This window comes from Anser cygnoides, chromosome 13, assembly GCF_040182565.1.
Source record: "Anser cygnoides isolate HZ-2024a breed goose chromosome 13, Taihu_goose_T2T_genome, whole genome shotgun sequence".
Lineage (NCBI taxonomy): Eukaryota > Metazoa > Chordata > Aves > Anseriformes > Anatidae > Anser > Anser cygnoides.
In genome coordinates this window covers 5,057,541-5,069,106 of record NC_089885.1, presented here as the reverse complement: position 1 = coordinate 5,069,106, position 11,566 = coordinate 5,057,541, and the positions used below count along the sequence as shown (strand labels likewise).

The 11,566-nt window shown below is 44.5% G+C and overlaps 1 protein-coding gene across 3 annotated transcripts in view; it reads left to right on the top strand.

Moving 5' to 3' along the window:
• Window positions 1–421: 421 nt before the first annotated feature.
• The window catches only part of LOC106038570 (ubiquitin carboxyl-terminal hydrolase 12-like), a 30,941-nt gene continuing 19,796 nt past the window's right edge, over window positions 422–11,566 (top strand). For 2 of the 3 annotated variants that reach the window (XM_048070689.2, XM_048070688.2), the window contains exon 1: window positions 482–640. Coding sequence is in view for 2 of the 3 variants with exons in the window: in XM_048070688.2 (XP_047926645.1) it covers window positions 593–640 (48 nt within the window). In the remaining variant the exon portion in view is untranslated. Of the gene's footprint in view, window positions 641–11,566 lie in introns of all 3 variants that reach the window. The other variant, XM_048070690.2, reaches the window with a different exon arrangement.

The window sequence follows — 11,566 nt, the reverse complement described above, 5'->3', positions numbered from 1 at the left end:
TTCCAACCTGAACCTCCCCAGGGGCAACTTGAGGCCATTCCCTCTAGTCCTATCACTGGTTACCTGTGAGAAGAGGCTGACCCCCAGTTCCCCACACCTTCCTTTCAGGTAGCTGTAGAGAGCAACAAGGTCTCCCCTAAGGTGACAAGCAATAGGACGTGAGGCAACGGCCTCAGGTTGCACCAGGCGAGGTTTCAGTTGGGTATGAGAAAGACTTTCCTCACAGAGAGGGCTGTTAGAAGGGCCTGCCCGGGGAGGTAGCGGAGTCCCCCATCCCCGGAGATGTTTCAGAGACGTGTGGACGTGGCACTTAGGGACGTGGCACTTAGGGACGTGGCACTTAGGGACGTGGCTCAGGGGTGGCCTCGGCAGCTCGCTGACGGCTGGCCTTCATTTTGGGGGCTCTTTCCCAAGCTGAAAAGGCAGCGGGGCGGAACGCGGGGCGAGGCGGAACCCGCGGGCGGGCGCGGCGGCGCGCAGCCGGCTCCGCTTGGGCGCCGCACCGGCGGCCCCATTTGGCGGCTGCGCCACCCGCGGCCCGGCTGCCGCTGTCAGTCGGGCGGCGGCGCAACATGGCGGCGGCGGCGGGCGGATGGAGGCGCTGATGACGGTCCGGAGACTCGCCTCCATCTGTACCATGGTGGGTGGGCCCGCCCGGGCCGCGGCTCCGTGGGGACACGGGGCTCCGGGCCGCGGCTCCCGAGGCTGCGGGGTGGCGAAGCCCGGCTGGGGAGGGAGAAAAGGGGGAGCCCCCGGTGTGGGGGAGGCCTCAGGTGCTGGGACCGGGGTGCCCTTAGGGGGTGCCTGCAGCTGAGGGGGCCGGGATTCTCCTCCCCTCCAGCTCGGCCGTCGCTTTTTTTTGTGGTAACTTTGCCGTTTAAGGTTATCGTGAAAGGTTTGTGATCGTTTTGGGTGAAAGTGTGGAGCAGGGCATAGTGCGTGCTGCTAAAAGCACCCAGCGACAGGCAGGCTGCTAACTGCGTGGTTATGCAGAGTTTTTAATGAGGCTACTTTGTAAACAGAGGCCAGCAAGTGGCTTGTCCGGCTCTAAAGCACAGGTGTCTCATAGTGTAATATCATATCTCACTAGGGATGTGCCATCTAAACACATTGTGTTTATCCCTAATGCGGGGAGTTTGAGCAGTACCGGCTGGCGTAGGGGGTCTGAATTGCCAAAATCCAACATTAGATCAGGCTGAGGACATGGGTTTTAGTGGCTCTGTGCCCCCCATCTCCATTACTCCAACTGGTCAAACTTCAGTTTTAGATCTTGTTTGAAACAGTAGCAAAGCAGGCATGGGCTGCATTCTCAGAAAGGCTGCTACTTCTGACCTGTACAAAGAGCATAAGGGTTTTCTGTTGCCTTTCCATGTGGGTACTGATGCCAGTTTTGATTAACCTAAGATCCATTTGAACTGAACTGTAGTGTTGTTTTACAAAGCTTGGTGTTTGGAGAGTCATAGTAATACTTGTAACGAGTTTTACTTATTTTTTTTTTGATTAAGGCAATGAGTATCTGATTTAAAAAATCAATTTAAATACTGCAGAAGATCACCCAGAACTTCATACTTTGCTCATTTCACTAGATTTCCTTTTTTTTCCCCAAAGCAACTTGTACTTCTAATAGCCCATCAGAAACACAGGTGAAATTAAGGTCATGAGAGGTGGCTGAATCACGCCTTCGTTGCGGAGTTCCGTACCCCAGAGGCAGGCGATTGACTCAGTCCCATACAATATTTTGGATGCATTCCTGAGATCAGCTGACTGAGCCTCAGATTAAGAGGGTAAACGTAAGGCAGTGCATTTTCCTATGACTATGCAGCCAAACCTGACTATAGTCATTCATGTGTTTGTGATTTGTTTTTAGAGACTTTGTCTATACATATTCAGTCTGGGATTCATTTTTGCACCCGTGCTTACCCTAATTTTGGTTGGGACACTAGATGAAAGCTAAGCAGATACTTGTAGCCTATTAATGTCTGTTCTGAAGTAATATTTATTTTCAAGAGAAGATGTCTAGCAATTATGTTTTCATCCTGTTGCAGCTTTGGGGTTATAACCCCAATATTGCAACTTTGTGATATAAGCATTTTGTCAGATGTTATGGATTTTTTCATCATAAGTGTTCTACCTGCCTATGTGGCTTGGATAAACTTCCTTGAAATGCCGCTCTATCTTTTCTTCAGCTAGCGTGTAAAATGTAAAGTTCTGGGTGCTACGTTCTAAAAAATGAATTGCTTTATTTGCGTTTACTTCAATGTCCAGTACCATTTGCCTTGTCACAACGTGAACGCAAAAAATGTAAGCCTTCTTTGTAAAACCATTCAGTTGCTTTAACACAGTCCCTTTAGGAAACTACTTTCTCGAGAATTATGCTAATCTGTGCTGTCCGAACAGTACTTGACATGCTTCTAGTAAAACATGCAGTTTTTATCAACAGTTCTCGTCATAGAACTGTTCAGGTTGGAAGGGACCTCAAAGATCGTCTAGTTCCAACCCCATGCCATAGGCAGGGACATCATCATCTGTGCTTTGGGCTAGAAAGCTGAAACACAACGTTTGTGTCATTCTCAGACCTCAGTCAGTACTGTAAGGGCTGGTGTTCTGACTTACCATTTCAGACACTCTGGTATTCTGCAATCTCTCTTTAAAAACTGAATTCCGTGCCCAAACTCATTAGCAGGCAGTAGTACGTTTGTAACTTGAGTTCGATCCCCCCTCCTTAAAATAACTCCCAGGTTTTTGTAGTATGGATCACCTCTCCTGTGCCTTCTGATCGTAGCGTTCCCGGTGTGTGAGCACCGTCCCTCTTTCAGCAGTTGCATAATATTCGTGTGGCAAGTACGGCGTTGGGAAGATTGGAGCTCACAGGAAAATACGTGGTAACTTGAGAGTGATTCATCGCTTGGTAAGGATGCCGACACCATATGGCAAGGCACATCCATAGCCAAGAGCTACCAACTAGAGCTCTGGTTCTCTGCTCTGTCCTTTTGTCTTAATTTTTATTACCTGGCCTTTGTCTTTGTCACGGACTCTAGGATTTTCGTTTTCTTTTTGTAAGTCACAGCAAAATTAAGTGGCAGAATGAAACAGAAAGACTCAACAGAAACTGTTGAGACTTTTGAGACCTTTTTTTTTATCCTCTTACCTTCTGCTTCATGAAAAACGCATAGCTCCTGTTTCAAAAGTATATTTAAACTGGTATGTTTCTAGTTCTGTGGTGTATGTGCGGTCATGGACAGATGTGAATCCTCTCTTGACTACGAGAGGAAGGAGGGCTGAATTGCCGTGGGTCTGACTGTGTCATCTGATCCAGAATGCGCCTGCTGTGCTCCAGGGCTGTGACAGTCAGCTGTAGAACTGAGCTTACCAGTCAGGGTCTTTTGTGGCATTGACAATAACCTTTTTTTTTTCTTTTTTCTTTCGTCTGTATAAGCAAATCAGAACGCTAGTATGGAGCAAAGTAAGAAGCACAGAGATCTGATCTTTTCCTCTGCAGACTTTGTGAAAAGTCTTCAGTAAGCTATTAACAGAAATATTGGTGTTTCTTGGTAGGCTAATTAGGGACACTTCCCCTAGATTCATGTCTGATTGTTTGCTAAACCAGCAAGACATGCCTTATGAAGAACTCAAATCCAGTATACAAATTGGTGGTAGTTCTGCTCTACTCCTCTGAATCAGTGCAGCGAGGATATAATTATTAACTTCAGCACTAGAGAAGGGATGACTGATTCATTTGTAAGCAATACATTTCCATTTGCCACCTGAATAATTCACATTATTCAGTTCAAGCAGGGCTTTCACGTCCTTGATGTATACTGTGTGCCTTCCTGCTGTTCCACCTATATTTTTAGAAGTTTGTTTTAGCTTTAACAGAGAAATGGCATTTATGGCTGGGAAGGTGTCACTGAGGAACTGGAAAGAAGGGAGGACAGAAGCCAAGCTAGCTCAGCAGACTTCTGTTTCCAGCAGTGCTCTGCTTCTTGATTTGTTAAGTTAAAGGAAACAACTACTCATCTGTGTACTTAATGCACAGGTTGAGAATGCCCTGCTTTATAGTAGGGAAGGAAAAAGTGTGTGTAACCCTTTGAAAACTAGTTTGTAGGTCACGCTGGTTTTTCTGCTTGTGCTCTAGTTTAAGGCTGGGTGTGCGGGGGGTGGTCATCGATGTGTTCTCCAGATCCTGGACTTGTAGCAGCGTGGAGATGTGAGCCTGTGCCTGGCAGGCAGAGGGCCTGCATCTAACAGCCCAACAGGTGGACAGCGTGCTGCTTTCTTCTGAAGGCTTTTTAGGATTTTGTGCAGGAGTCCTGAGCTACCACATCGGTAAGTCTTTCTGCTGTCCTGGTGTCTGTTGTGATCTCAGATCGTTTATAAACTTTAAGGTTTAATGTCTTTACTATCTCTGGGAAAGTGAGAGATCACAGTTGTGCCATGGAGTACTGAGAACCCTGGGGGCAGTGTGTGGTTCACTGAAACCAGGTATTAATTACACGAGAGGATGGGTACTAGAGGAGCTATTGCACTTTTTAAAATGAGGTATGAATACTGGGGAAAAGGTATTAAAATAGCAGAGTGAAGATTGTTCAAGAGATGCTTTGTAGAATGTTGCTTGTTTTGTTCTTTAATCAGGGTTCAGAAGAGATGTTTTGAAGACAGTGAGTACCTGTGTGTGTATACACACACATCGCTTACTGGCTTGTACGTTAGAAAGTGCACGGCTTTCAGCATCTGCTCTTACAGATGTCAGTTCAGAAGCTTCCTGGACTTGTTGCCAAAGTAAAGGGCTGCACTGTAGGTCATCGTGTTTTGTTTCTGGTACTTTATCTTCTTAGCTCCTTTCCTAGTGGATTATCCTGCAGTGATGCCTCCTGCAGTGCTGTGAATATACACGCCTTCAGACCCACTAGTGGGCCTTGTGTCTGTATGTTGTGCTGTTATCCCGAGGTTTGTGCCCTTCTGCTGGTCTCCTTGTTTCCTTCAGCTACAATGCATCAGTGCCTGTTTAACCTGTACATGCATAGTGCCTGAAGTTACAACCTGCTCAGAAATCTGTAAGGTTAAGCCTAGCCTTCTGTCAGCACCCACGTCCTCACTTCTTCCAATATTGTTTGATGTGTGAAGATCACGCTAAAATCTCATTGGCAACTCACAAAAGAGCGATGCTGGTGAGGACCAGGCTTTGAGTGCACCTGTGGGCCTGTGTGTGTTCCTATAGAGGGCCAAAAGGCCCTCAAATACCTGAGAGCTGTCGTGGCAAGGCATCTGCTCTTAAATGTGTTACTGAGTCAACTGAGGAGGAACCTCATGGAGCTGCCTGTGAGCACTTAGGTAAGCTTGGAGTCAGTGGCTAAGGAGGGAGAAATGAATTGCTTACAGTACCGCGTTACAAAGGTACAGAAACTATCGCTTGGAGTCCTGACTTCCGAACCCTAATCGGCATCCTTCCCGTGTGCTCTTTTAACTGGAGCCTGGCTTTGCTGTCTAATTTTAAAGAGCATGAAATTATGGAATTTCGCAAGTGCGTATGACTTGCTGTACCTCAGTAAGTGAGGCACAGATCCTGCAGACCTCGCAAGACCAGCTCCTAATTACATAAACATCTATATGAAACAATTTACAAAGCACTCTGGTTTAATTTACTTAAAAATACTTTAATTAAAACTGTACTTAAGGCTTGAAACACTTGGTAGTAGTAAATCTGTTTTGAAACACAGCATTTTGTAATTTCCCGTCGGTCTCCATAACGCTGGCGTGCTCCGTAAGCTTTACTCCCTTTTTACTCCTTCCAGAGCCAACCTTCCCTGCGCGCACTTTGTGCAGACTCAGAAAATTCGGTAACATTTAAAAGCGTGGAGTTTGGGAAGTCTGCGGCACTCTTGTACCTGCTCCTTTCAAGATTATCAGCTTGTTTGCCTGCATGAACATACTAAGTGCTGGAATCCAAAGTTCAATTTACTGCAATTTGCTGTGCTGAGGACGTGAGCCTTCCTGGCTGCGTGAAAGGGGTCATTTCAAAACTGAAGTCATAGCGTGAGGTAGCTGAGCTGACAGATCTCTTTGTCTCGCTTCAGTGCTACACACAACAACGATGTTTCAGAAGAAGGGGAAGTAGCATCTAATTCTGCGTTTAGAAAATCATGGCTCTATGTTTTATCAAGTGTTTCAGAAATACAGCCCCAGGTTTGCTTCCCCCTCCGCTCTCCCACACAGTGATTTTAATAGTCCGGAAACTGGAACTATTATGACAGCGAACGTAGCAAAGGAGATTCAGGCAGAGTACGAAAGGCATTGCTGCACGAGGATTTTTTCCCTGAAACGTTCTGAGTAGTGCTGGCCTGGCCTTCTTGTTCGATTTTCCTTTTGCTTTTTGTTTGTTCACTCGTTAAAAATCACTCGTTAAAAATCACTCGTTAGTCATGCAGCTCATTTAATGAGCTTTTGTCATCTTGAGGGCTGTGTGGTGGTGCCCCTTGGAGCCTTTCTGCCCAACTTAAAAGCCGCTTCCTGGCTTTTTTTTCAAATGCCACATCTTTTCCTGCTCTAATTCCTTAAAAAGAAAGGGTCAAATGAGTAATTAGTGGCTTCAGCAAGACTAGTGTACCAGATCTGTTCTGGATACTGAAGTCTCTCATGGATCCCTTCCTCTTTTTTTGCCTTTCCTGAAGGGAAGTGTCTTCTGCAGGCAGGTGCACGCTGTGCGCTGAGTGGGAATCAGCTGGTTCCAATCCAGAAGCTGCGTTCGTGTGGTGCTGAGCCCAAGCTGGTACATCTGAAGGCGTTTTTGTTTCAACAGGCTGCTATACCAGCCGTGCTCTGCAGCTTCTGAATGTGCAGCTGTAATGGAATTCTAGGCATAAACTAAGCTGCAAATTATGTCATTTGCACTGAATGATATTAATTGCAATGGGAAAAGGATAAAAGGTTTGCATAAAAAGCATACAACGTCGAAACCAATGTTTTGCACTGAGCTTAAATATACATACATAGCAAGTAATTTATCTTAGAAGAGAGTCTGCAACTTCAGATTTCCATGGGCTGTGTGGAGTTGGGCATGGAGAGTTTTAAATTAACTGATTCTCTCTAGCTTGTTAAAAGTAATCTGGTGATGAGATTGGTCTTGGGTATATTTTAGCTAGCAGAGCAGTTGAAGGATACGTGCAGGCATAGGAAACTGCAGTTTAAACATCATGCAACATACAGATAGGATTTTTTTCGGGAACTCTGAGAGCAGTAATGTGTGTACTGATGGCTTTAGGAGTTACTCTTCTGAAAATCTCCTGCCAACTTCAAATAAACTGTAAATGAAGCATCTAAAAGGATGGAGCACCCCTAAATAAGCTCAGCAATGATCTACTTGGATTTCTCATAGATTTTAACAAGTTCATTAATGTTAAAAGAAGTAACAAACTGTAAGTTCTTGGTTGCATTTTTCTGAAAATATGAGAAGAGCTTCACGGTTCTGTTTACTTTCTTGTATTGTACTGTAAGCAACTGCGTCATCTTTGCTAGCATTTAAAAAAACACTACCAGTAGTTGTTTGGCAAGTGCATTGCCTGTTTAGGTATCTGTAAATTTCTGCGTCCTTCTAAGAAGGCAGACAAAGTATTTAGTATTTTGTCCCTTTGTGTTGAGCTAGTAATGAAGCTACTTATAAATCCATCGACAATCTGCTGGTACATGGGTTTTCCTGTGTAATTTCAAGAATGCTGCATAATGCAGAGCATGTCAGAAATGCTGCTTGTACGGTAGCCGCCTTCAGTGAGTATTTCAACATGTGTTTTTTTTTTTTGTGCCTTCAGTTATTCTTTCTTCTTTCACCATAGTTTCTTCTTTTTTTCTTATTGTACTTCTCTCTTCCAACCTATTCCATAAGTTTGCCATCTCCACAATTAGGAAATGGACCCAGTTCCAGATAGCCAGTGAGTTGTGCTAATGTAAGACATTCCACCCTTCCCTCAAAGCAGATGTGAATCTGGCACCCTCCAAAATGTGCAGGACAGCTGCCTGAGCCCTCCTTGGGTGCTTAGTCCTTGAGAGCAATTCAGCTGGCAACAAGAAATCCCATAAACTACTCTGCCTCCCCCCACCAAACCCACAGGGTATTGCAGAGGGGGCAGTGGGATCTTCCTGCTCATAGCCCTTTCCCTTCATCTGCTTGGTGTGTTTTTTCCTACTTCATTTCACAGCTTCAGTGCCACTCTGCTCGCTGTTTGCCCAAGCAGCAGTGTGGCGTTGACCTGATTATTTTTGACAAGAGTTCTGAATAACAGCAAGGATACTGACCCGGGGTTGTGCTAATTCTGATCCTTTTCTTGCAGAAGCTATGGCAGCAGCTGCTTCGTGCTCAGGAGGTCTGCTTGCAAGCTTATCGAGATAGTACGGCACTGCTTTTGTAACCATTCCCACATCTGTACGGTTATCTTCATGGCTGCAAGAAGCAGATACTTATAAACTGAAGTGTGAATTCTTCAAACTGTGAAAGTTGTTAATTCGGGATAAGAAATTTGACTTGTAATGTTGCTTGTTCTATAATAATCCATTTGTTTGCAGCTGAGTTTTGCAGAGGAGCAGGACTTGCCTGAATTTTAGTTTTTAAAAAGAAAGCAGTGCTAAGAGGGAAGAGAAGTAGTAAGTTGAAGTAGGAACCGTGAGGATGCTGGACGTGTGGATTTTGCCATCTGCTGACCGCGGTTCACTTCTGTGCTGTATTCAGTCGCTCCCAGCTGTTCTGCTGCTCATCCGTGACTTCAGAAGAGCTCCTCAGCTCTGGGCCTCGTAACTGTTTCTGCCCCAAAGCTACCTGTGTATGGCGGGTAGAAGAGAAGTCTGTCAGTGTTTTTTCACTTGCGTGGTGCATCGGACTGGATATAAAACTTTAAGGTTGCTCTACTGAGCAAAAACGATTCAGTTTCCAAGTTGGAAGACTTCATAGATCTCTCTTCTGGTTTTGAGGGATTATGCAGTTAAAATTTCAGCTATGCTGTAGGATCACTTCCTTTGCGATGACTTGCCTAGCTAGCTACCTCAGGTAAGGGGTTTTGAAACTAGTCTTTTCACATCCCTTTTTGCTTTGCCAAACTCAACGAAACCTGCCTTAGAGAGGTGTTTGTGCTTTTGGGGTAAACAAGAGTTGTACTCAATCCTACCTTCCCTGTATGTCACGCATATCTAATGTTGGTGTGCTGTCCTCACCAAGCTGGTATGAAAATTGGGGAAAAACTTGAGTATTAACAATTCCCTGTGCTTTGTTTGGTTCATTAAATGTCAGCATATGGGACTTTTTTCTTTTTAAATGGGTATTCCTCATATTTTCTGATGGAAATCAGCGAGCGCAATTATTCTTGGAAAGTTCCCTCTTCTAAGATTCAGTATCCACAAAGTAAAATGACTGCAGCTATAGGAGAAAACGTTTTGTTGTCTGTACGCTGCTGGGGTTTCCTTGGCTGCTGTTGGCAGTATTTATTATGCTGATAGCTCAGAGGGGCCAAGCAGCTTTCCCTTTCGCTGTTAGTGCCGACCTGTGCAAACCCAGTGAACTGAGCTCGCTCCTTCTCTAGGCTCAGCCACTTGTGCCCGCGGTGGTGTGAACAGCATAGGGGAGGTCTGGCAAAGTGCGGCCAACCTCTGAGACATCATTTTAAGGCACGGTAATTTCTAGAAAATTACAAGTCCTGACTTCAGGTTGCTGAAACTGCAGTCGTCACCTCTCCCACCGCTATGGGAGTGTTGAATTCGCATCGCTGAGTCTGGTTACAGGAGTAGATCAGTATTACCACTTCAGTTAGACTAGGGGGATGCCTTTTTTTGGGTGATTGTGTTGACTACAAATTTGTGTTTCTGTGTTCTCTCAGAACTACTGCGTACAAAAAGTTTTATCTCTGCCCAAACCAGAGCAGCAGTTCCTTGAGAGCGTTTCACTGGCCTCCCAGAAGTCACAGGGATGTTCTTTTGAGGTTTTTGTAGGATGTGTTTGTCTTGTGCTGGCATTGAGAAGTCAATTCTGATCTCATGCGTTAAACTTGTGCATTTAGCTGCATTTTATTGTACAGTGCTTGCTTAGCTTTCATATGCCAAGAAAACCCGATTGGTGTCTATTAGTGATTTTTTTTCTTGACGTTTTTATTGCTCCCACAATGTGTCATAGTTTAGCAAAACAGTATTGAATGCATGTAAAACAATAAGAAAAATCAAAGCTGTAAGATGCAGAAGGGTTTCTTTGTGGCATGCCAGCAGAATTACATCTCTTTGATTCTTCAAATAACCGAATAGCAAGTCTCTCACTTGGATGCTTGCCACTTTGGTTAATTTTATTTCTAGACGAGAAATGGGATTTTTGTTTCCAAAATTCCCAAGTGTGCATTGTTTCTTACGACTAGGTGTTTGTTGGCAGGGGTATTTATCAAGATGGAAAAATACTGTAGCAGGGTGGGAAGCCGTGTATAACACCTTTCAGTCCGAAGGTGACACTGCTCCTCAGGCTCCATTACAGCAAGGCACGGCTCAAGTCCCCAGCTGGTTAACGTGCTGCTTGCAAATTCAGTTGCAAGGATCGCAGATTGCGAGGAGCTGAACTTGGACTGCAGCTATGTGCCTTACTCACAAATATCATGTGTTTCCATCCTGAAACATGCCCGAGGCCCATTGGTGTTGTCACTGGGAAGTGTTTTTCCCTACATATTTGTTGCCTTGTGGAGCTTAGGTCTTCTTGGAGCTCACTCCCGTGCTGCATCGCTCTAATCACTGTGCAGCTTGCAGTGGAGTAATTTAATCATGCTGTGATAGGCACGTACATTTTCCAGAACCTCTTCAGTATGTTATGTATTATTTAATCTGTGAATCGACAACTTCAGAACTCCGTGTGAGTAGTTTGTGATTTTGATTCCCCGCACAATTAGTCTGAGTCTTCTTTTGGTTTACATGATTTTGGTATGCTAACTTTAAACGCCATCTGACAAGAGCCTTCGGAAACATTCTGACAAAATGTTGGGTTAATTTAGTTTCTGCAACTGAGTAACTTTAAATTAGGCATTTAATTTACTACAGAAACCTTAATTTTTCATCTACTCCTATAGCTAACTTATTGAAGTTACAATTTTGGGGCAGTAGATAGAAGTAAACATTTGGAGGTGGGGGGAAAAAGGGCAGAGGTAACGATAGATAAAAATCTTAGGTCTAGGGTTTTTTTATTACTATTTTTTCTTTTTTTTTTTTTGGAGGACACACATAGCGGAGGGAGAAAGAAAAAAGTAGTTGGGAGCAGGGAATGGGTGTAGGGAAACAGGAGAGGAGCTGCCTGAACTGGCAGTGACGCCTCAGAAATGTCCTGTGTAATTGCTGCTTGCAAAGAGCCTGGCTTGTAAATCTATCAGCACCTATGTTTTGGTGTGGTTTTTATAGTACCAAAATTTGAATCTTCCTTGTTTTCTGTCTTTTTTGATGTATGTAATTCCAGTAAATCTGATGTGGGAGATCTAACTACAGCGTTGCCCTTCTTCCTCTTAAACTGAGTTATTTCTTAGGTTCTGTTGTGTTTCTTAGAATTTTTTTCTTCTTTCTACGTATG